At 40.6% G+C, this 20,651-nt stretch overlaps 1 protein-coding gene across 1 annotated transcript in view; it reads right to left on the bottom strand.

Moving 5' to 3' along the window:
* Positions 1-18,928: 18,928 nt before the first annotated feature.
* LOC132827990 (myosin-2-like) overlaps positions 18,929-20,651 on the bottom strand; it is a 38,974-nt gene continuing 37,251 nt past the window's right edge. The window contains exons 37-39 of the mRNA XM_060844843.1: positions 20,384-20,488; positions 20,194-20,289; positions 18,929-19,081 (exon numbers count right to left, since the gene is read on the bottom strand). Coding sequence (XP_060700826.1) covers positions 18,929-19,081; positions 20,194-20,289; positions 20,384-20,488 — 354 coding nt within the window. The remainder of the gene's footprint in view (positions 19,082-20,193; positions 20,290-20,383; positions 20,489-20,651) is intronic.

Raw genomic sequence — 20,651 nt, 5'->3', positions numbered from 1 at the left:
CTTATAGAATTTGCTGGGAGGTCCATCAGGACTGGGCGCCTTTCCACTCTGAAGCTGCCTCACAGCTTCCTGCACTTCTTGCTCTGATAAGGGGGCATTAAGAAAGGACCCTTGTTTGGGGGTCACGCCTGGGAGCTTCAGATTCTTAAAAAAAATTCCATTTTGGCCCGCCCCTCCTCACAACCCTCAGATTGGTATAATTTAGAGTAAAATTTCTGGAATGCCACATTAATCTTTTTAGAGTCACATGTTGGGTTTCCAGACCCTTCCCTAATCGCTGTAATGGCGTGTGGGGCACTCCTTCTCCTAGCGAGATATGCTAAGTATTTGTCTGGCCTGTCATTATGCTTATATAACCTTTGCTTTGCAAAAGCAAGCTCCTTCTGTGTGAGGCACGGAATTCAGTGCGGATTACAACGCCTTGATCCTCTGTAGTTTGACCAACGAGGGTCTGTCAAAGTAAGCCTTCTCAGCTGCCTTCAACCGTGCTTCAATGCGACATTGATGCTCAACCTTCTGCCGCTTCCTACTGGCAGAGTAGGAAATAACTAACCCCTGGCATAGGCTTTGGCAATTTCCCAAAGGACAGATGGACTACCAACCAAGCCTGAGTTAATGTCTAGGAATGCCCGAAAATTCCCTAGAGAAATACTCCACAAATTTATTATCCTTAAGGATAAAAGGATCCATTCACCAGTGCCTCAAACCCACTGTATTGTGTTTAATCTTAACGAGCAGGTACACTGGAACATGATTGGAGATGATCATATTACCAATTGTACAAGATGCCACCAAATCCAGCGTTGCAGCAGGGGTCAGAAAAAAAATCAACCTTGGTGTGACATCTGTATGGATTAGAGAAAAATGTAAAATTCCTGCCTATGGGATGGAGACACCTCCAGACATCCGCCAACCTTAACTCCACAAACTGTTTAGTTTGTACAGAGGGTAACCTGTCTACTGTGGGATCCATGATACAGTTAAAATCTCCCCCTATGTGCCGGGACTCGAGACTTATCATTTTAGAAAACGCATCTACCAAAAATTTAAGGGATGAGCTGAAGGTCAATAAACATTTAAAACACCATATTCTTCCCCAATTATCAAAGCTTTAAGAATTACAAACTTCCTGTGTGTGTCTTTAACACACACTAGTAATTTAAATGTGAGATTATTTCTAACCAATATATCCACTCCCCTGCTTCTGGTATTAAATGATGAAAAATAAACTCGGTCAAAGCCATTCTGCTGTAATTTCAAATGCTCTCTGAAATCTAAGTGTCTCCTGTCACAAAGCAATATCCACCTTCTCCTTTCTAAGATTCAAGAGTACCTTCTTCCTCTTAACTGGTGAGTGACCTCCCTTGATATTCCAGATACACCATTTAATCATGTCATTAGCCATAATCTTCTGTAGTAACATTTAAATTCCAGACAGGAAGAACTTGAACCACAAATCGCTGAGCCTTAGTGTCGCATGATCCACTGAACATAAAACTACATAAACTAAGCCCATTACATTTAACAAACCAGCAAAACTATTAAATACAACAAGAACCAAACTAACATATAAAGTGCCAACAGGGCTGAATAGGGCAACTCACCCCTTGCCCAGAGGAGCAACTACCCATCCCAAACTGCCCATAAGTAGACATCTAATCATCCCAGCCACCTTCATTCTCTCAGCTAGAGCTGCACCACAAACATAAGCTCAAAAGAAAGTAAACACACCATAGAATACCAACATGAATGAAAAAAGGTTTTCAAAGAAAGAAAAGGGGTTAAATGACCCACCCATCCTTTGGTATATCTTAACTTAGAAATTGAAAATACACATCTCAACCATCGCCAAACATAGTTTAAACCAAATTATTATCAATAGAAAAAAAGAAAAAAAGCTCCAACTGGACTTTCTCTGTTTCTTTGACAAAACGACAGAGACATACCCAAACAACACTACTATTTGTACATATTATGTTGATCAGATTAGGTTAATTTGTCCACAAAGTCTCTTGCCTTCTCAAAGAGATGTATCCATCTAAAGTAATCTGAAGCACTGCCTGATACCTCAGAGTGTATTGGATCCCAAGCTCCCTCAGTCTTCTCTTGACACTGTCATAAGATTTTCTTTTCTGGATCACCTGATCTTAGAGTCCTCGTAAATTTATGCCTTCAGATCCTCCCCCTGGATTCTGGAAGCTTCCATGATTTTCTCCTTATCTCTATAATGATGAAACTGCACCAGGAGAGGACAAGGATGTTGACCCAGACCTTATCTCTGCACTGCAACCCGGTGAGCCCTCTCAATCTTCAGTCCTCTCATGCTAGCTTCCAAGATAAGGAATTTTGGCAGCCAGTCCTCAATAAATTCCACAGGCCGCTCACCTTCCTTACCCTCAGGCAGACCGATATCTGAATGTTTTTTCACCTACCTCTGTTCTCAAGGTCATCCACTTGGTTGTGCAAATTACTGATCTTCGTCTCTAGGGCTTGGATCCTATCCTTGGGTGAAGTGGCATCAGCTTCCACCACTGTGACCCCGTGCTTCACCTCATCCATCCTCTTTTCTGGGTCTCCCAGCTGCTGCTCATACTTCTGCAGCATGAGAGAGACTGGAGCCAACTTCTCTTCTATTTGTTTCTCCATCATCTCATGAGATTTCGTGAGCTCCTTCACCAGGGCCTGGAAAGTGATGGAGTCCGAGGATCCTGCAGGCTGGGCTGCAGACCTGGCCTCGGACGCTCCTCCTCCCTTTTTCAGCATCTCTGGATGGCAGGAAACGCAGGTAAGTTAACTTTTAAACATTTCTTGGGACTCTGCGCTCTTTCTGGAGTCCCAGATGATCGCGATGGTCTGGGTAGGGCAGGTTGAAAGTTTGTCCTGCTTATTCTGCAATGTGGAGTTCTGCAATGCAAACTTCCTAGATAGTCGTCATCTTGAAACTCGCCCCCCCCCCCCCCCCCCACCCCACTCACCCCCACCCTTGCTGATGTTTAGCCTAATGTCATATAGCTTCATGAACCCGGAGTTAATATTGAAGTCTTCTTCCTGATTGTTTATCCGTGTGCAGCCACTTACGCTGGGTCTGCCCTATTGGTGGGACAGGGTGTATCCAGGGATTGTGAAGGTAGTGTCAGGGACATTGTAAAGTATGATTCCACGAGTATGGCAATTTCAGGCTGTTGCTTGAATAGTCGGAGTGACAGCTCTTCCAGCTTTGGCACTAGCCCTAGATTTTAGTAAGGAAGACTTTGCAGTATTGACAGGCTTGAGTTTACCTTTGTCATTTCTGGTATCTTCGACTTTTCAACCATAGCTTGCTAAGCCATTTCAGATTACCTTTTTGAGTCAAGCACATTGCTGTGGATTTGAAGGTGGACAAGACAAAGTAAGAACTTCAGTTTTTGCTGAAGGACATTAGTGAACCAGATGGGTTTTTTGCAACAATCAATAATGCTTTCACAGTATCATTGTACTTTTAATTCCATATTTTTGATTTATTGAATTCACGTTACCCCCTCCTACTGTGGTGATATTTAAACTCAAGTTCCCAAAATGTTGCTGAGATCTCTGGATCACTAGCCTAGTAACAATTCCACTGTTTCCCTTTTCAACTTTCAAGCTTCTCAATTATTGTCGGAGCTGTACTTATCCAGAAAAGGCAGGAATATTCTATCACTCTCCTGACCTGTGTCTTGTAGATAGTGGACAGGCTCTGGAGAGGAAGGAGGTGAATTATTCATTGCAGGATTCCTCTGACGTGTTCTGTAACCATAATATTAAATGGCTGGTCCACTTAAGTTTCTGATTAATGGTAACCCCCAAGATGTTAATAGTTGGGTCTTCAGTAATTGTAATGCCATTGTAATGTCAGGGTCACTTGTAGGTACCCTGTATTCTTTCTCATATGCCATTATAACTCCTGTCCTACCAGAAGAAATAGCTGCAGATGCTTTCCGAAGGATTTTTAAGGACCTGCTTATGACTTCATTAGTTTATATCTCATTATGTTACAGAACAAAATGCTTCTGAGATTACATCAAGAATAATGGTACAAGCAACAATTGAAATTTATCAGGCTACTCTTGTGTTTACATCCAAATGGCACCGTTGACTACAGTTACTGATGGTGTAAGCAGACGCCATTGAGTTGCTGTCTGATTAGCAAAGCTCACTCTCTGTCTGTTCCTCATGCATTTCTAAAGAACATTTCAAGATCACTATTGGATCTCAAACTGTGGACTTGAATAGTTTAACATCAACAGATGGGAGAATTTTTCAGAAGTGCTTTATTTGTCTTTGCTGTCAGAGAAATCCAGAGTAGATGATAGTCGCTGACCATTTTTAGAACAAAGAATTGTTGGAGAATGGGTGAAGAGGGAGAAAGAAGGGTAACATTTTAAAGGGGGTGTCATTGATACGCACAGGGAATTGTCCAGATGAGATGGTCACTTTTTTTTCTACCTTTGCAGCAATGTTGAAAATAAGACCGCCTTTCCATTCTCACCCACCTGCCACTGCCCAGGTTGACACTTCATTTTTAGGTATGCTTGGTGCTGCTCCTGGCATGCTCTCCTGCACTCGACGTTGAACCAGGGTTGACCCCCTGACTTGATCCTCCCCCACCTGCCACTACCCAGCATTTTTAGAAATCAGTTTAAAGTCTTGTTTATGTGTACAAATATGTGCATGGTAGGCCAATTTTGATGGTATTAGGCAAGAACTTTCGAAAGCTGATTGGGGGCAGATGTTCACAGGTAAAGGGACGGCTGGAAAATGGGAAGCCTTCAGAAATAAGATAACGAGAATCCAGAGAAAGTATATTCCTGTTAGGGTGAAAGGAAAGGGTATTAGATAAAAGGAATGCTGGATGACTAAAGAAATTGAGCGTTTGTTTAAGAAAAAGAAGGAAACATATGTCCGGTATAGACAGGATAGATCAAGTGAATCCTTAGAATAGTATAAAGGAAGCAGGAGTATACTTAAAAGGGAAATCAGGGGGGCAAAAAGGGGACATAAGATAGCTTTGGCAAATAAAATTAAGGAGAATCCAAAGGGTTTTCACAAATACATTAAAGACAAAGGGTAACCAGGGAGAGAATAGATTAGCAAGGTGGCCTTTGTGTGTAGCTGCAGAAAATGGGGGAGAAACTAAATGAGTATTTTGCATCAGTATTCACTGTGGAAAAGGATATGGAAGATATAGCCTGTAGGGAAATAGATGGTGACATTTTGCAAAATGTCCATATTACAAAGGAGGAAGTGCTGGATGTTTTGAAATACATAAAAGTGGATAAATCCCCTGATCAGGGGTACCCTAGAATTCTGTGGGAAGCTAGAGAAGTGATTGCTGGGCCTCTTGCTGAGATATTTGTATCATCGATTGTCACGGGTGAGGTGCCGGAAGACTGGAGGTTGATTAACATGGTGCTACTGTTTAAGAAGGGTGGTAAGGACAAGCCAGGGAACCATAGACCAGTGAGCCTGATGTCAATGGTGGGTAAGTTGTTGGAGGAAATCTTAAGGGACAGGATGTACATGTATTTGGAAAGGCAAGGACTGATTAGGGATTGCCAACATGGTTTTGTGTGTGGGAAATCATGTCTCACAAACTTGATTGAGATTTTTGAGGAAGTAACGAAGAGGATTGATGAGGGCAGAGTGGTAGATGCGATCTATATGGACTTCAGGTAAGGTGTTCGATGAGATTCCCCGTGGAAGACTGATTAGCAAGGTTAGATCTCACGGAATATAGCGAGAACTAACCATTTGGATACAGAATTGGCTCAAAGATAGAAGACAAGGGGTGGCGGTGGAGGGTTGTTACTGTGACCAGTGGAGTGCCACAAGGATTGGTGCTGGGTCCTCTACTTTTTGATATTTATATAAATGATTTGGATGCGAGCATAGAGGTACAGTTAATAAGTTTGCAGATGACACCAAAATTGGAGGTGTTGTGGACAGCGAAGAGGGTTACTTCAGATTACAACAGGATCTTGACCAGATGGGCCAATGGGCTGAGAAGTAGGAGATGGAGTTTAATTCAGATAAATGAGAGATGCTGCATTTTGAGAAAGCAAGTCTTAGCAGGACTTATATACTTAAGGTAAAGTCCTAGGGAGTGTTGCTAAACAAAGAGACCTTGAAGTGCAGGTTCATAGCTCCTTGAAAGTGGAGTCGTAGGTAGATAGGATAGTGAAGAAGGCGTTTTGTATGCTTTCCTTTATTGGTCAGAGTACTGAGTACAGGAGTTGGGAGGTCACGTTGCAGCTGTACAGGACATTGGTTAGGCCACTGTTGGAATATTGGTCAATTCTGGTCTCCTTCCCATCAGAAAGATGTTGTGAAACTTGAAAGGGTTCAGAAAAGATTTACAAGGATGTTGCCAGGAGGATTTATACTTTAAGGAGAGGCTGAACAGGCTGGGGCTGTTTTCCCTGAAGCGTCGGAGGCTGAGTAGTGGCTAAATAGAGGTTTACAAAATTATGAAGGGCATGGATAGAGTAAATAGGCAAAGTCTTTTCCCTGGGGTTGGGGGAGTCCAGAACTAGAGGGCATAGGTTTAGGGTGAGAGGGAAAGATATAAAAGAGACCTAAGGGGCAACTTTTCACACAGATGGAATGTATGAAATGAATGTATGGGTATGGAATGAGCTTCCAGAGGAAATGGTGGAGGCTGGTACAATTGCAACATTTAAGAGGCATTTGGATGGGTATACGAATAGGATGGGTTTAGAGGGAGATGGGTCGGGTGCTGGCAGGTGGGACTAGATTGGGTTGGGATATCTGGTCGGCATGGACAGGTTGGACCGAAGGTCTGTTTCCATGCTGTACATCTCTATGACTCTAGTCCCTCAGAAAAATAATAGCTTGTTCATGACAAGAGTCTATGCATTGAATATTTTAATGTGATGAAATGGTTGCACTGCAGCTAGCCCATAGTCTAGCTGTTCACTCTTACCACACAGCATCAACTTGATACTCAGCATTCTGGACCATATTACATTTGTACCATCTAGATCCATTAAGTTCTGAGGTAGGATTGCACCCAGAACTTTCAGCCCAGAGGTAGAGATGCTATGACTTCTGCCACAAGACCTTCTGTAGGACTTTAAGTAGGCAATAATTGGCCATATAAGTCCTGCAATAGACCTAAGGACCAGCTTCCTCATGACCTTAGCCACCTTTCCTAGTATAATGGGGAACAGGGATGGATGGAAAGAGTGGATGAGCCAATGAACAATTTTTATGTGCTCCCCTCATGAAATCATACTCAGCAGGGAGCCCTGAAATCCAGCCACATTAAAATTGCCAAATACTATATTAGATAACAAACCATAATACATGCATTGGTAATTTAATTTGTTCAAGCAATTGCTTTCTTAACTTGCCAAAGGAAGCAACAATTTTAAAATTTAAAACAGATTAGTTGCCTTTGATTACTCTGTTGGACAGGACTACGGCATTGGGGGTTATTACACTAATACAGAAGAAAAGTGGAGGCTTACATTTGCAGTTTTACTGTCAGAATATAGATTCAAGTTCCATTTTCAAGTCAGCCAAATGCAAATGAATTATATGCTGCTGTCTTTCTTGAAAGAGGAATAAATCTTGGGCTTTGTATAATTCAGGATAAAAGTTCAACACTAATGTAATCCAATTTTTGAGCTAATTTTGAATGCAGTATACAACACTGTCATGGGTTATCCTTTAATAGCTGTTATGCGAGAGCAGTGTCGTAAGCATTGACTCAGTATTGCATACAGAAAATTATCAGATTACTACTCTGTAGCTGACAGCACTGGTTTTATAAATAAACTAAAGTTGATGAAGAGGGTAGCTCTTACAACCCATGTAATACAACGGATGGAAATTATATTAACATTTCAGTTCAACCTTTCAGCCAAGCAAAATAAAAATGATGCATGAAGAATAAACTTCAATTTACCATTTAATTGGACATTTAATTCTCAGAAAGACACAACATTACTGCACTTACAGTGACTGTTGGGCAAGAGATATTTGCAAAGTAGAGCAAAACAAAACCTGCCATTTACTGTCGCTGCAAATGTTAAACCATATGAAGCATCAGTTCAATCAAAGAAGTGGGGTAAAGTTGAGTGAACATGTCCTTTCACCTATTTACTCTTCATCCTACCATAAAAGGTTTGGCTTCATAAATAAGACAAAGAACTGCAGATGCTGGAAATCCAAAACTAAACAGAAATTGCTGGAGAGACTCAACAGGTCTAGTAGCACCTGTGGAGAGAAAGCAGCATGCACGTTTTTATACCAACCACCCTACTTCAGAACATGATTGGCTTCATGATCTTTCATTTATTCCTCCATGGGACATGAGTGTCGCCTGTAAGGCCCACGTTTGTTGCCCATCCCTAACTGCCCCTATACTGAATGATTGCTACATTGCTGCAAAGGGCAGTTGAAAATCTGGAGTCCTGTGTAGGCCAGACCAGATAATTGCTGCACAATGTTGGTCAGTGAATGAGGTAGCTTTTTACTTCGGACAACTAGTGATCCTTCAATGGTCATTCCTGAGACTATTTTTCAATTCCCAAATTATTAATCACATTTAAATTCCATCAATACCAGAGTAAGATTTGAACCCATGCTACCAGAACATTTACCTGAGCCTCTGGATTGCTAGTTCAGTGACAAAGAATCATATCAGACTTGAAGCATTAACTGTGGTTCTCTCTCCACAGGTCTGCTGAGTTTCTCTTGCAAATTCTGTGTTTGTTTCAGATTTCCAGCATCCACAGTATTTTGCTTTTATTTGAATAATATTACCATTACACCTCTTCCACCACAAAGACTGGAATTTCTCTTAATACTTCCTAGCCCGGGATATGTACACATTGTTATGCTGCTGGTCCTAGTCCCTTGTAAATTTAATGGTTCACATTTTGTGATTAATGCTAAAGTAACGGCAGTCACTGCTGACTGCAAAGAAAATTTCTCACGTAGATCCAGCAATCTCTGGTGTTTGACTTTTCCCATTCTGGATGCCCAGTCTGGCATCAATGTTGAACTTGTAGCATCAAGCTGGTGAACAACCAATGGCATTAATGTAATCAGACATAACAAATCAGAAAATTTAAAGCTCTTGGCATTCTTCAATTTTAATTTTCCCATTGAGAATGTAATTGTTATTACGGCATTAAAATAGAAGCACAAATAGACTTTGGTGAACTTTTAAAAGAGAAAATATCTTAATTATTTTAAGAATATGTGATTTTTGTTAGGTCAAAATTTGACATTTTGCAAATTAACTTTTCAGGACTAGTGAGAGTGTTGAGCTGTGAAATTGCTGCACTGTTAAAACCCCAGTTACAGATCATGCAACATGGTGCAATTTTATAAAGGGTTTTTACACAAGACCATTTGGACAACAGTGAAATTTCTTACAAATCAGATGCTTGCAGCTTATGAGTACTTCAACAGTACCCTCTATGACAAAGCATAGAATCACTGACAGAAACTTCTGAATTTCTGCCTTTACTCTATATGTTTGCAGTCTCCTGATGTTTCTCAGTTTCAGCAAAATAATGTTTCTGACAGCTAACATTTTTGCAATCATTACTACTGCAACATCTGGGCCTTTGATCAGTCTTATTAATGTTATGAAATAGTAAATGTGCTTGCTCACACTCGCTCTTCTCATTAAAAAAATAATTTATGGGCAAAGTGGAGTTCTGTACATGCAGGTGAAACTAATGCTTGGTTTAGTCTTCACACAAAGTGCACAGTCATAGCTCCTTTTTGTGACCTGAGTCTCCTGTCACAGACCAGGAGTGTGGCCTAAAGACAATTTCAAGTACTATGAAGGCAATTCTAGTCTAGAAAAGTTCAGATTTGATCAATGGATTAATTCTGATTTACTTTGGATGAGTACTGGAGTACAGTCGATTGGACTGTGTGCCATCTCCTGATAGTTAGTGGATATCCAATGACCTCTGCTGGATGATGTGTATAATGGAGGTTTTATGATAGAGAGCTCTGATGTCCCCTGCTGTTCAATTGCCAACTACACATTCTTAATACCTTCAAATCTCAAATGAGTTTTATCGCAACTAAATTTAGTAATATATTTAATAACAGCAGTGCTAAAATATAGATCAATCAAACATAATGATGATAAATTTCCAGACTTTCATCGGATTAGGAAGTGTTCCTGTTGTTTTTGTACTGTTCACATTCTGGAAAGCTATTACAACACCTGCTAACTCTGCTAACTCTGCTTCGTTACCATAGAAACAAACATAGCGACTTAATTTAACTGCTATATGGTGACATTAGCAAGATAAAAGCTGATAATTTGGAGTGTAAACAACAGCAGCCAGCTCAAGGATGAATGAAATGAAAACAGAGGCAGCATCAAAATGCCTTTAGAATGTTGAAGAATTTAAGGGAGAACAAAAGTGTGAATAAATGCCTTGGAATATTGACTTATGGAAATTGTGGATGTTTGTTCAATGTTAAGTGAAAAGGAGAGGAGTATTTATCACAATTCTAAATGCTAAAGATATTCCAGACTAATTCTAACCAATTAGTGAGAAAATTATATACATTATACTCATATAGCAATTTGCCATTTTTAAAGGATAGCTTAAACATGCTCAAAGGTATACTAGGTTTAGAACATAGAACATAGAACACAGAACATTACAGCGCAATACAGGCCCTTCGGCCCTCAATGTTGTGCTGACCTGTGGAATCAATCTGAACCCCATCTATCCCACACTATTCCATTTTCATTCATATGTTTATCTGATGACAATTTAAATGCCTTAAAGTTGACGAGTCTACTACTGTTGCAGGCAGTGTGTTCCTACTACTCTCTGAGTTAAGAAACTACTTCTGACATCTGTCCTGTATCTATCACCCATCAGTTTAAAGCTATGCCCCCTAATGCTAGCAATCACCATCTGAGGAAAAAAGCTCTCACTGTCCACCCTATCTAACCCACTGATTATCTTATATATCCCAATTAAGTCACCTCTCAACTTTCTTCTCTCTCACAAAAACAGCCTCAAGTCCCTCAGCCTTTCCTCATAAGACCTTCCCTCCATACCAGGCAACATCCTAATAAATCTTCTCTGAACTCTTTCCAAAGCTTCCACATCCTTCCTATAATACAGTGACCAGAACTGTAAGCAATACTCCAAGTGTGGCCACACCAGAGTTTTGCACAGCTGCAGCATGACCTCATGACTCTGAAACTCATTCCCTATACCAATAAAAGCTAACAATCCATAAGCCTTCTTAACAATCTAATCAACCTGGATGGCAACTTTCAGGGATTTATGTACATGGAGATTGAGATCTTTCTGCTCACCTACACTACCAAGAGTCTTACCATTAGCCCAAGACTCTTTATTTCTGTTGCTCCTTCCAAAGTGAATCACCTTACATGTTTCTGCATTAAACTCTATTTGCTACCTCTCAGCGCAGATCTGCAGCTTTTCTATGTCCCTCTGTAACATGTGACATCCTTCAGCACTATCCACGACTCCACCAACCTTTATGTCATGATTAGATTAGATTCCTTACAGTGTGGAAACAGGCCCTTCAGCACAAGTCCACACCGACCCTCCAAGAGAAACTCACCCAGACCCATTTCCCTCTGACTAATGCACCTAACACTATGGGCAATTTAACATGGCCAACTCACCTGACCTGCACATCTTTGGACTGTGGGAGGAAACTGGAGCACCTGGAGGAAACCCACACAGACACAGGGAGAATGTGCAAACTCCACACAGACAGTCACCTGAGGCTGGAATCGCACCTGGGACCCATCCACAAACTTACTAACCCATCCTCCTATGCCCTCATCTCGGTCACTTATAAAAATGACAAACAGCAGTGGCCCCAAAACAGATCCTTGCAGTACACTACACTAAATTCCAGGATGAACATTTCCCATCAACCACCACTTTCAGCTAGCCAAATTCTAATCCAAACCACTAAAGCACCCTCAAATCCAATGCCTCTGTATTTTGTGCAATAGCCTACCGTGGGGAACCTTATCAAATGCTTTACTGAAATCCATATACACCACATCAACTACTTTACCCTCATTCACTTGTTTTGTCACCATCCCAAAGAACTCAATAAGGTTTGTGAGGCAAAACCGTGTTGACTATCCCTAATCAACTTGTTCCTCTCTAGGTGATTATAAATCCTATCGCTTATAACTTTCCCAACATTTTACCCAAAACCGAAAAAAGGCTCACTGGTCTATAATTTCCAGGGTTGTCTTTACTCCCCTTCTTGAACAAGTGGACAACATATGCTGTCCTCCAGTCTTCTGGCACTATTTCTGTATGAGATGTGTTTCTCGAGCAGTACATTGAAGAAACAACTAGGGACTGTTGACAAAGAATTAATAACAAAGAACAACTAAATAACCTTGCTGTCAAAGGGTCCTTTGGAAATAGTGACCATAATATAATTACAAATTAAATTTGAATGCAATAAAATTCAGTCTGAATAAAGGTTCTCAAATTTGACGATAAGAAACTATGAAGGTATATGGTTCATGCTGGCTATGATGGCTTGAGAAACTACATTGTAAGAGCTTACAATAAGGAAATCAGGCACAGGCAAAAGATGCCTGCTTGGACAGGAATACTTTCAGTTTTGGGCTCCGTATCTCAGGAAGGATATATTGGTCCTTGAGTGAATTCAGAGGATGTTCACAAGAATGGTCCCAGGAATGAAAAGCTTAACACATGAGGAACTTTTGAGGACTGTGGAATTATATTCGATGGAGTTTAGAAGGATGAGAAAGGGTCTAATTGAAAAACACAGAATACTGAATAGCCTGGACAGGGTAGATGTTGGCAAGATGTTTCCATTGGTAGGACCCAAAGGCAGAGCCTTAGAGTAAAGGGAAGATCTTGAAACTTCTTCAGCCAGAGAGTGGTGAATCTATGGAATTTATTGTAACAGAAGGCTGTGGAGGCCAGGTCATTGAACATATTTAAGACAGAGATAGATAGGTTCTTGAAGGTCAAATGGGATCAAGGGTTACGGGGAGAAGGCGGGAGAATGGGATTGAGAAACTTTTCAGCCATGATTAAAAGGCAAAGGAGGCTCGATGGGCTGAATGGCCTAATTTCTACTCTTATGGTCTTATGGAATACTCAGATTCCGTGAATGAATAATAATACAAGAAAGGCAGTGGATAATTCTCCAAGAAGTATTATATGATATGCAACAGTCATATATTTATTGCCTAATTGCCCTTGAGAAGGTGGTGGTGAGCTGCCTTCTTGAACAACTGCAGTAAACATGCTGTACATTGATCCACAGTGCCCATAGGGAGAGAATCCCAAGATTTTGACCCAGTGACAGTGAAGGAATGCTAATGTATTTCCAAGTCAGGATGGTAAATGGCTTGGAGGGTTACTTGCAGATGGTGATGTTCTCATGTATCTGTTACCCTTGTGGTTCTAGATGGAAGTGGTCATGGTTTGGAAGGTGCAGTCTAAGGATCTTTTGTGAATTTCAGCAGTGCATCTTATAGATAACACACTGAAGGTAATAGAGGGAGTGAATGCTTGTGGATGTGGTGCCTATCAAGTGGGCTGCTTAGTCCTGGATGGTGTCAAGCTCTTGAGTGTTGCTGGAGCTGCACTCATCTCGGCAAGCAGGGAATATTCCACCACACTTCTATCCTGTGCTTTATAGATGGTGGACAACTTTGGGGAATCATGAGGTGTGTTCACCTTATATATTAATGATCTGGATGAAGGGACTGGGGGCATTCTAGCGAAGTTTGCCGATGATACGAAGTTAGGTGGACAGGCAGGTAGGACTGAGGAAGTGGGAGGCTGCAGAAGGATCTAGACAGTTTGGGAGAGTGGTCCAGGAAATGGCTGATGGAATTCAACGTGAGCAAATGCGAGGTCTTGCACTTTGGCAAAAAGAATAAAAGCATAGACTACTTTCTAAAATGTGAGAAAATTTGTAAAGCCAAAGTACAAAGGGATCTGGGAGTGCTAGTCGAGGATTCTCTATAGGTAAACATGCAGGTTGAGTCCGTGATTAAGAAAGCGAATGCAATGTTGTCACTTATCTCAAGAGGGTTGGAATACAAAAGCACCATTGTGCTACAGAGACTTCATAAAGCTCTGGTTAGGCCCCATTTGGAGTACTGTGTCCAGTTTTGGTTCCCACACCTCAGGAAGGACATACTGGCACTAGAACATGTCCAGCGGAAATTCACACAGATGATCCCTGGAATGGTTGGTCTAACATACGAGGAACGGCTGAGGATCCTGGGATTGTATTCATTGGAGTTTAGAAGATTATGGGGAGACTTCATAGAAACTTACAAGATAAAACATGGCTTGGAAAGGATGGACGCTACGAAATTTTTTCCATTAGGCAAGGAGACTAGGACCCGTGGGCACAGCCTTAAAATTAGAGGGGGTCAATTCAGAACAGAAATGCGGAGACATTTCTTCAGCCAGAGAGTGGTGGGCCTGTGGAATTCATTGCCGCAGAGCGCAGTGGAGGCCGGGACGCTAAATGTCTTCAAGGCAGAGATTGATAGATTCTTGATGTCTCGAGGAATTAAGGGCTATGGGGAGAATGCGGGTAAGTGGAGTTGAAATGCCCATCAGCAATGATTGAATGGCGTAGTGGACTCGATGGGCCGAATGGCCTTACTTCCACTCCTATGTCTTATGGTCTTATGGTCTTACGTGTATTTAGTCATTACAGTATTCCTAGCCTCTGTCCAGCTCTTGCAGCCACTGTGTGTTTGTGGTGACGTCAGCTGAGTTTCTAGTCATTGGGGGCTACAAAGATGTTGATAGTGGGGGGATTCCTTGATGGTAACACCTTAGAATATCAAGGAGTGGTGATTAGATTGGAGATGGTTATTGCCTGGCATTTGTGTGGTGTGAATGTTACTTGCCATTTGTCAGTCCAAGTCTTGGTATTGTCCAGATCCTGTTGCTTTTGAACATGGACTGCTTCAGTGTCTGAGGAGTTGCAAATGGTGCTGAACATTGTGCAATCGTCAGCGAACATCCCCACTTCTGACCTTATGCTGGAGGGAAGGTCATTGATGAAGCAGCTGAAGATGGTTGGGCCTTGGATACTAACCCGAGGAACTCTTGCAAAGATGTTCTTGAGTTGAGATGACTGACCTTGAACAACCACAACCATCTTTCAATGCGCAAGATATGACCCCAACCAGCAGACAGTTTCCTCCTGATTAGCCATTGATTCCAGTTTTGCTTGGGCTCCTTGATGCCACATTTGGCCAAATGTGACTGTGATGTCAAATGCTGACACTTGACCCATGTGTGCACAATATTGGTAGTCTTACTGAAGGAAGGAAGTAAATGTGTTGAAGACAGTTCAGAGAATGTTTACTGGTTGATACCTGGAATGGGCAGGTTGTCTTACAAGGAAAGGTTGGACAGATTGGGCTTGTATTTTGCTGGAGTTTAGAAGAGTGGGAGTTGACCCTTTGCTGGATGGTATCAAGCTCTTGAATGTTGCTGGAGCTGCAATCATGCAGACAAGTGGGGAGTATTCCATCACATTCCTATCTTGTGCCTTATTGCTGATGAACAGGCTTTGGGGAATCAGGAGGTGAGTACTTAGCCTTTACAGTATTCAATGATGGGGTGCTGAAAGGCTGGAGATGGCTAATGTGGTGTCATTATTGAAGAAAGGTGGTAAGGAAAGGTAGTAAGTCAGGGAAGTGTACACTGGTGAGCCTTACATCAGTGGTGAGTAACTTGTTAGATGGGATTCTGAGGGACAGGATCTACATATGTTTGGATAGGAAGGATGATTAGGGATAGTCGACATGGCTTTGTGCATGGGAATTTGTGTCCTGCGAACCTGATTGAGTTTTTTTGAAAAAGTGACAAAGATTGATGAAGGCAGAGGGGTAATTGTTGTCTATATGGTCTTCACCAAGGTGAACATCAAGTTTCCTCATGGTAGACTGGTTAGCAAGGTTAGATCATATGGAATCCAGGAAGAGCTAGCCATTTGGATACAGAACTGGTTTGAAGGTACAAGACAGACTTTGGTGGTGGAGGTTGTTTTTTGAGCTGGAGGTCTGTGACCAGTGATGTGTTGCATAAGGATTGGTGCTGGGTCCATTGCTTTTTGTCACTTGTATAAATGATTTGGATGTGAATATAGGAGGTATAATTAGTAAGTTTGTAAATGACATTAAAATTGATGATGTATTCGACAGTGAAGAAATACTCTAAGAAGTTATCTCAGATAAGTTATGTCAGAGTACAATGGGATCTTGGTTAGATGGGCCGGTGGGTCAGGGAGTGACAGATAGAGTTCAATTAAGATAAATGTTGAGGTGCTGCATTTTGGAAAGGCAAATCAGCGCAGGACTTATGCACTAAATGGTAAGGGCCTGGGGAGTGTACCTGAACAATGAGACCTTGGGGTGCAGGTGCACAGATCCTTGAAGGTGGAGTCATAGGTAGACTGGGTAGTGAAGAAGGCTTTATTGATCAGTGCATTGAGTACAGGACTTGGGGTGTTATGTTGCAGTTATACAGGATATTAGTCCAACCACTTTTGGAATACTGTGTTCAATTCTGCTTACCCTGTTATAGGAAAAATGTTATTAAACTTGAATAGGTTCTTAAAACATTTACAAGGATGTTGCCAGGGTTGGAGGGTTTGAGCTATAGGTAGAGGCTGAATAGGCTGGGGCTATTTTCCTTGGAGCTTCAGAGGCTGAGAGGTGGCCTTATCAAGATTTATAAAATCGTGTGGGTTATCGATATGGTAAATAGCCAAGGTCTTTTTCCAGGGTAGGGGACTCCAAACCTAGAGGGCATAGATTTAAGATGAAAGAGAAAAGATTTAAAAGGGACCTAATGAACAATTTATTCACCCAGAGGGTGGTGCATGTATAGAATGAGCTGCCAGAGAAAGTGGTAGAGGCTGGTACAATTACGACATTTAAAAAGTATCTGGATGGGTATATGAATTAGAAGAGTTTAGAGGGATATGGGCCAAATACTGGCTAATGGGATTAGATTAATTTAAGATGTGGTCAGCATGAACAAATTGGACCAAAGAGTCTGTTTCTCTGTTGTGCAACTCTATGATTGAAATGACTTTATGATTGAAACATATAAGAATGTGTGGAATCTTGTTCAGTTAAATGTGGAGAGGATGTTTCCTGTTATAGGAGATTCGAGGAGGTCACTATTTATAAATTAGGTGTCGTCCTTCTAAAATAGAGGTAATGAGATTTTTTCTCTCAGAGGGTTGAGAGTCTTTGGGACTCCCTACCTGAAAATGTGGTGGAAACAGAGTCCTTAAATAGCTTTTAAGGCAGATATATTTAGACTATTGTTAAGCAAAGGGTTGAAAAGTTATCGGGGTAGACAGGACTGTGGATTGAAAGATAAAATCAGATCATCCATGATTTCATTGAATGGTAGAACAGGCCTGAGGCCTACTTCTCCACCTACTTCAAATGGTCATCTGCATGTTCATATGGCTGGGATCATTGGCTAATGCCAGACACAATTCTGTAGCACCATACAGGCTTGATCTTTCTATTGATGCACCATGGTGTTCCCTTGGATCCACGCACTTGAATAATTATTGAATAATTTATCAATGCATTTCTGAAGTAATAATCCAACATATGGCCTCTCAGCAAAGTTGTAGTAATAATTATTCTACTTTGTTACGAATTATTGCCTCCAGCAAGGTAAATAGAGCTAATGTTTCGTAATTGTTAATTGTCTATTTGTAAACAATGCACCTCAAAAACTAATGGAAGGATTTTGATTAAATATAGTGCTTAGATGCCCAAGAATAACTGAGTAGATTTTGTCAAATATCCAGATTACAAGTTTTTTTTCTTCTGAAGATATGTTAACATAGGAAAATAGGGCCAATTAACATTTTTTAAAGAATATTGTTGATTGCACAAAATTCAAAAACATTGTTTCTACTGTAGCAGTAGAAACTATGTAAACTGTGAACAGAATTTTCAGAGCAGGTTGTTGGTTTGCTTCTCCTCCATTAACATTTTTTTCTCTTCTGCCTGTCACTTTGTTCTTTCTTTATATCAATCAGCTTTCGGGTATATTCACACCTCCTCCAGACCATAAAGTCCAGCCCTCTGTGGGTTATTTCTGGTTGTAAATTGACTAGATCAGATCAGTTGCTCATTCTACAACTTAACAACTTCCTTTTGACTTCAGTGCAATCTAGAATTTTTCTGTGTTGCCAAATGGGTGGCCAATACGTCCTGTCCATTTACCTTCGGGTGATGTTAGATTGAAATGGTCCACTCTAGCTTAATCTCATCAATGTCCTTCAATAAGCCAGCAAAAATACTACTATTTTCAATTCCTCACATGTACTAGGTGCCAAACACAATGGATTTAGTAGTTAACCTTCTAAAAGTGACAGCCAGCTCATGAAAAGTGTAATGAGGTTTGCATCTTCACCCAGTCAAGACCCAACTTTACTGCCAATCTTAAAACTTATAATTTTATTGTGACATGTACTAATATTACTAAATGCAACGTGCTGACTTGGGAATGCTTCCATGGATTTTCCAATGATGAAAATGCCATAACTTGTGTTGGCTACAATTAGGAATGCCACTGTCAGAGGATACAATACATGCTTTATTTTTTTCTACTTCCCGCTACAATTGAAATCTCTTATTTTTTGTAGGATACAATGGCCACAGCAAGACTTGCTAAGAAATTCACATTGTGTGCATTTCTTCTTTATGATGCTGAACTGCGAGTTAATATTCATTCTGCAGTGTACAGTACTTTCTGTGAAAGAGAATTGGACAACACAATGTCAGTCGTGGCATCGAATACCAGATGTCTCATTAACAGACAGAAACTGAGAACTACATGGCTTAAGCCCAGTCTTTTACCTTGGTGGTAATAATGCGGCTTTTAGCCCTCAGTTTGTTGACCTGTGATTCAGCAATATCTGCACGCTCCTCTGCTTCCTCCAGCTCGTGCTGTGTCCTTCTGAATTTGGAAATGTGAGCATTGGCCTGCTCCTCCTGGATAGGTAATAATACGTGACAATGTTTATTCCAGACTCTAACCCCAAGCTGACATTAAATTTGCATTCCATGTACTTGATGGCATCAAATAGATTTGGCTTGCCATTTAAAAGAATTAAAGCAGACTACAGCCTCTAACAGCAGCACACATGCAGTTAAGTGCAGAGAACCAAAAATTGCTGACAGAGTTACCATCTTTATCCAGAAGCTAAACAAGAGCAGTATCTCACAGAGACTTGCTGTATAGGTAAACATATGGAATAGCACATGGATGTCTTTGAAAATTAACCTTTCCAGAAGTGGAATTCTCTTTCCTTCAGCTTTTAGTTATTGTCTAAGCTTTTAAAAAGAAATAAATGTAATCTTTTACCTTTGCTTTCTATTTATTTATCTCCCTCTTAATTCCACCTTTATTTTCCTTGTTTTTTGATCTTCTGGACATGATTTTACATTGCTTTAAATATTCTAGCTCGATTCATTTTGGTCATTAGCAATTCTGTAACCTGATTGGTTAAGGAGGTATAAAGTTGCTTCCTAGTTTTGGGTTGCTAAGGTAGTGCTTCCCAAACGTGATGACTTTGTTTCAAAGCTTGAAAGCTGTCACCACTCGTCAGTATGAACTGTAAGAGTGGCAGGTAGGAGGCTATCAGGTTGTGAGGGTGGGGGGAGCTGTTAGAATGGGAGTGCAGTTATCTTAACTCAGTCAGAGTCCCATGACAGCCATTGCTGCCTCAGAACTTGTGACCCCAAAACTTCAGCTCGTGACTCCACTTGGGAAACTTAGCTCAATGACAAGTTCCAATGAAAGAACCCATAGAAAATCTAGGAGCAAGTGCAAACTTTAATGAATGGCTGATCCATTTGACCAGCATTACAGGCAAAATGCAGTCCAATGTTTGGTTTCAAATAATTTTACTATTATTAGATATTTCTGACCCGCCAAATTAAAGAATTCTATTTGATTCAAATTGTACCTAAGAACTGAATCAAAAACTGATGTGTTATAACTACAAAATTGCACAAATCAAATAATGAAAATGTCATAAGTCACAGTGAAAAAGTAAAAATCTCTATAAATGTATGACAGTTTGCATTATTTATTTACTTACAGCATCTTCAACATTTCTTTTGTAGGACTTGACTTTTAGTTGTAATTTGTCCACCAAATCCTGCAGTCGACTCAGATTTTTATGGTCTTCCACAGACTGGTTGAGAAAAATAAAAAGAAATGAAAATCTTTTTGCTTTTTATCAGCTCTTGAGTAACAATTATTAAAATTTCTGACTATTAATTATTTACCTGGAATGTCATCTCTTTGATCCTCCTTTCATATTTCCGTGATCCTTTAATTGCCTCTGCTGCACGTTTCTGTTCAGCCTCAAGTTCATTCTCTAATTCACGTATCTATAAAAACAATAAATATTTCAAAATTGTAGTTCTTCTTGGATCATCTAGTTCTATAAATAATTGAATGTTGCTTCACGTTGAAGTTATGTAGTCATAGAGTCATTGCATGGAAACAGACCCTTCGGTCCAACCCGTCTGTGCCAACCAGATATCCTGTTAG

The sequence above is a fragment of the Hemiscyllium ocellatum genome, chromosome 25 (genome assembly GCF_020745735.1).
Source record: "Hemiscyllium ocellatum isolate sHemOce1 chromosome 25, sHemOce1.pat.X.cur, whole genome shotgun sequence".
Lineage (NCBI taxonomy): Eukaryota > Metazoa > Chordata > Chondrichthyes > Orectolobiformes > Hemiscylliidae > Hemiscyllium > Hemiscyllium ocellatum.
This window is presented reverse-complemented; position numbering and strand designations above follow the sequence as displayed.